Source organism: Volvox carteri (assembly GCF_000143455.1).
Source record: "Volvox carteri f. nagariensis unplaced genomic scaffold VOLCAscaffold_919, whole genome shotgun sequence".
NCBI lineage: Eukaryota > Viridiplantae > Chlorophyta > Chlorophyceae > Chlamydomonadales > Volvocaceae > Volvox > Volvox carteri.
This window is the reverse complement of record NW_003308378.1, coordinates 2,315-4,894: the sequence shown is the minus strand read 5'-3', so window position 1 is coordinate 4,894 and position 2,580 is coordinate 2,315. Positions and strand designations below refer to the sequence as shown.

Genomic DNA, 2,580 nt, shown 5'->3' with positions numbered 1-2,580 from the left:
TGGCTGCCATGGACCAGCTGAACGCCGTGAAGCTGCAGCTGACAACCATTAAGAAGCTTATGGACACGAAGCCTGACGTGCAGGCGGTCGACGGTCCACCGGCGAAGCGGGCCCGTGTCGCCCTTGAGGATTTCAAATGTGACTTCGGCGCCAGCGAGGGCAAAGCGAACAAGTCTCTCAGCGGACAGCGCGTGCATACCGAGAAATGCTACAATGCGGTAATGGACATTGAGGACGCGTGGCGCAACGTCCTCGCGGCTCGGCCCGGCGAGGAACGCTTCAGGAACATCGAGGCCATGGAGATTGCCATCACCGACGGCAAGGCCGTGTTCCGGGGGGTCGCGAAGGAGCTGGTCGTTGCATACAACCACGGCTGGGAGGTCGTGCATGAGATGCGTGGCATGGCGTACGCGGAGACGGAGGAGGAGCGCAAGGCGCTGAAGCAGGCCGTGAAGGCGGTGGCGGGCAAGAAGCCCAAGCAGGCCAAACCCGCGAGCGTGCCGGCCGATGGCGGCGGCTGGTCAACAGCCTCCTGCCAACGTTGTTGATATGCCAATGGCCGACCAAGTTGGTGATGCTTCTTCTCCTCGTCTTCCTGTGCTGAAGGAGCCACCACCTGTCGGAGTTTTCGACATTACCGCGGAGGCGGCATCTAAGGCGCAGATGGCTTTAGGGGCCTACATTAACTTCGTAGTCATGCTTTTCCGGTCTGCATTCTTAATGTGTGGCTGGAAAGTTTCGGATCCTCATTCTCTTGCATGGATTAATTTCCATTTGGGCCCTCCTCAGCTCCTTGGCCACCTCCACTCCTGTGTTGCTGCTCTAACTCCTCCAGTCATTCCTTCTTTGGAGTGGCTTGAGAGCTGGCTCGTCGCTAATGTGTCTTCAACCACTGACAATCCTGACTACGTGGCGGCTGGGAACATTCTGGCGATGACTTCCAAGAATTTCCCGGGGCTCAACGACTTACTTAACTTCGTCCTTGAGCAACGCCGCGTCCTAACTACTCATATTTCCGATCACATGTGGATCCTTTTCATCTTCCACATGCTTCCAGACAGTCTACGTTCCATCCTTCAACTGCGGACTGACGGTAACAAGCTCGTCGAGTGGAGTAATCTTGATGAGTTTATGACGACTTGCCGTTGCAACGCGAAGCTCTACCGTCCTCGCGTTCCTGCATTCAACGCGGGCGCTTCTGGGTCAACACCTAATGCGCGTACTACTCCTCGTTCCTTCCGCTCGCCGAAGTCGCCTGCTATGCCAATAAAATCTTCGGCGCCTCGCAAGACTCCCATTCCTTCTCCTGCGATTTCTCGTCTTCCTGACAACGTACCTAACAATCGTCGTTTCGCGGATTACGAGCCCGGTCGCAAGCTCTTCATTAAGGGTTTAACCGCGGAGTCTTCTCGTCAGTTAAAGGTCCAGAAGAAGTGTTTGCTTTGCGGTAGTAAGAAACATATGGTTCCTACGTGCGACCTTCGCGCGAGTAAGTTCGCGTCTGGAGACTTCTTTTATTATGAGGATGCGTAGGAATTGTCGTCTTGCCTAGGCTTGGACATGCCTGTGTGTGACTCGTTAGTTGCACTTATGCAAGACTCTCCTCACAGCATTGAGCATAATGTACGTGATCGCGTTTCTGATGCGAGCTTGCGTAAGTAAGCTGGGTTAGTTGGGCGTAAGGCCCAATGCGTAACTGTTAGACTAACTGTTTCGCAACGGCCCGTGTCCTCAGGGCCGTCATTTATTGCGCGCATTAAGCTGGTTAGCTTATCTTGTTTTTGTTGTTCAGCGCGCGCTGATCAACAAAACAGGTCCCGCGCCTTCGGCGCGCTTTCTGTTACTATACCGCTGTGCCTTCGGCTCGTCAGCGAGACCCATCGGGTAGAGTGCAGTGGAGAATATAAAGCACTAGCACCATAGAGTTAGCCCACCTTATTGAAGCACCTTTAGTAGTGCTAGTGGCGGCGCATGTCCCGGAATCGCTAGGCATGACTCCGCTGGTGAAGGCAACTCACAGCTATCCTACATAGCTAACTGGAATGTCACAGACTGGCATTTCCTCGAGGGCTTCTGCGACGCAGTTTATGCCCCCTGCTTTCTCCGGAGCGGGTCAACAACTCCCGCCCACCCCGGACCCAACAAGCTTGCCCCTGCAGCTACAACACTAAATGTCCGCTTGACGACGTATTTCATCAAGCTCATCCCCCAGGTTTGGGCGCGACGCTGAAGGTTTGCTCTTCAGCGGATCAGGAATTCGACGTCCGACCCACACCGGTGGTGGCTATGTGTGCACTTCGTCCCATCCCTTCCGCGTGGCGACGGGCTCTACGACCCCAGGCGTGGAGTTTCCGGGGCAGCACGAGTAGTCCGATATGTCCACCACCTCCGTGCCCCTGCATGCTAGGGCCTCGGCGCGGCTGGCCGCTTGGAAGGCAATTGGAGCAGATGCGCGCACATTGCACGTCTTGAAGCATGGTGTCCCGGTGGAGTTTCGAGGTAACCGCCCCCCGCCTGCTTTTGACCTGCCAAGTTTTCCTGCTACAGACGAGCAGAGCCGTTGGTGGTTGGAGAAGGAGG

At 55.7% G+C, this 2,580-nt stretch overlaps 1 protein-coding gene across 1 annotated transcript; it reads left to right on the top strand.

Moving 5' to 3' along the window:
* Positions 1-548, top strand: VOLCADRAFT_108786 (uncharacterized protein; the record flags this gene model as incomplete). Its single annotated transcript, XM_002959834.1, has 1 exon — positions 1-548. Exon 1 carries the CDS (start codon positions 9-11, stop codon positions 546-548), a length of 540 nt encoding a protein of 179 aa, XP_002959880.1. The 5' UTR covers positions 1-8.
* Positions 549-2,580: the final 2,032 nt, after the last annotated feature.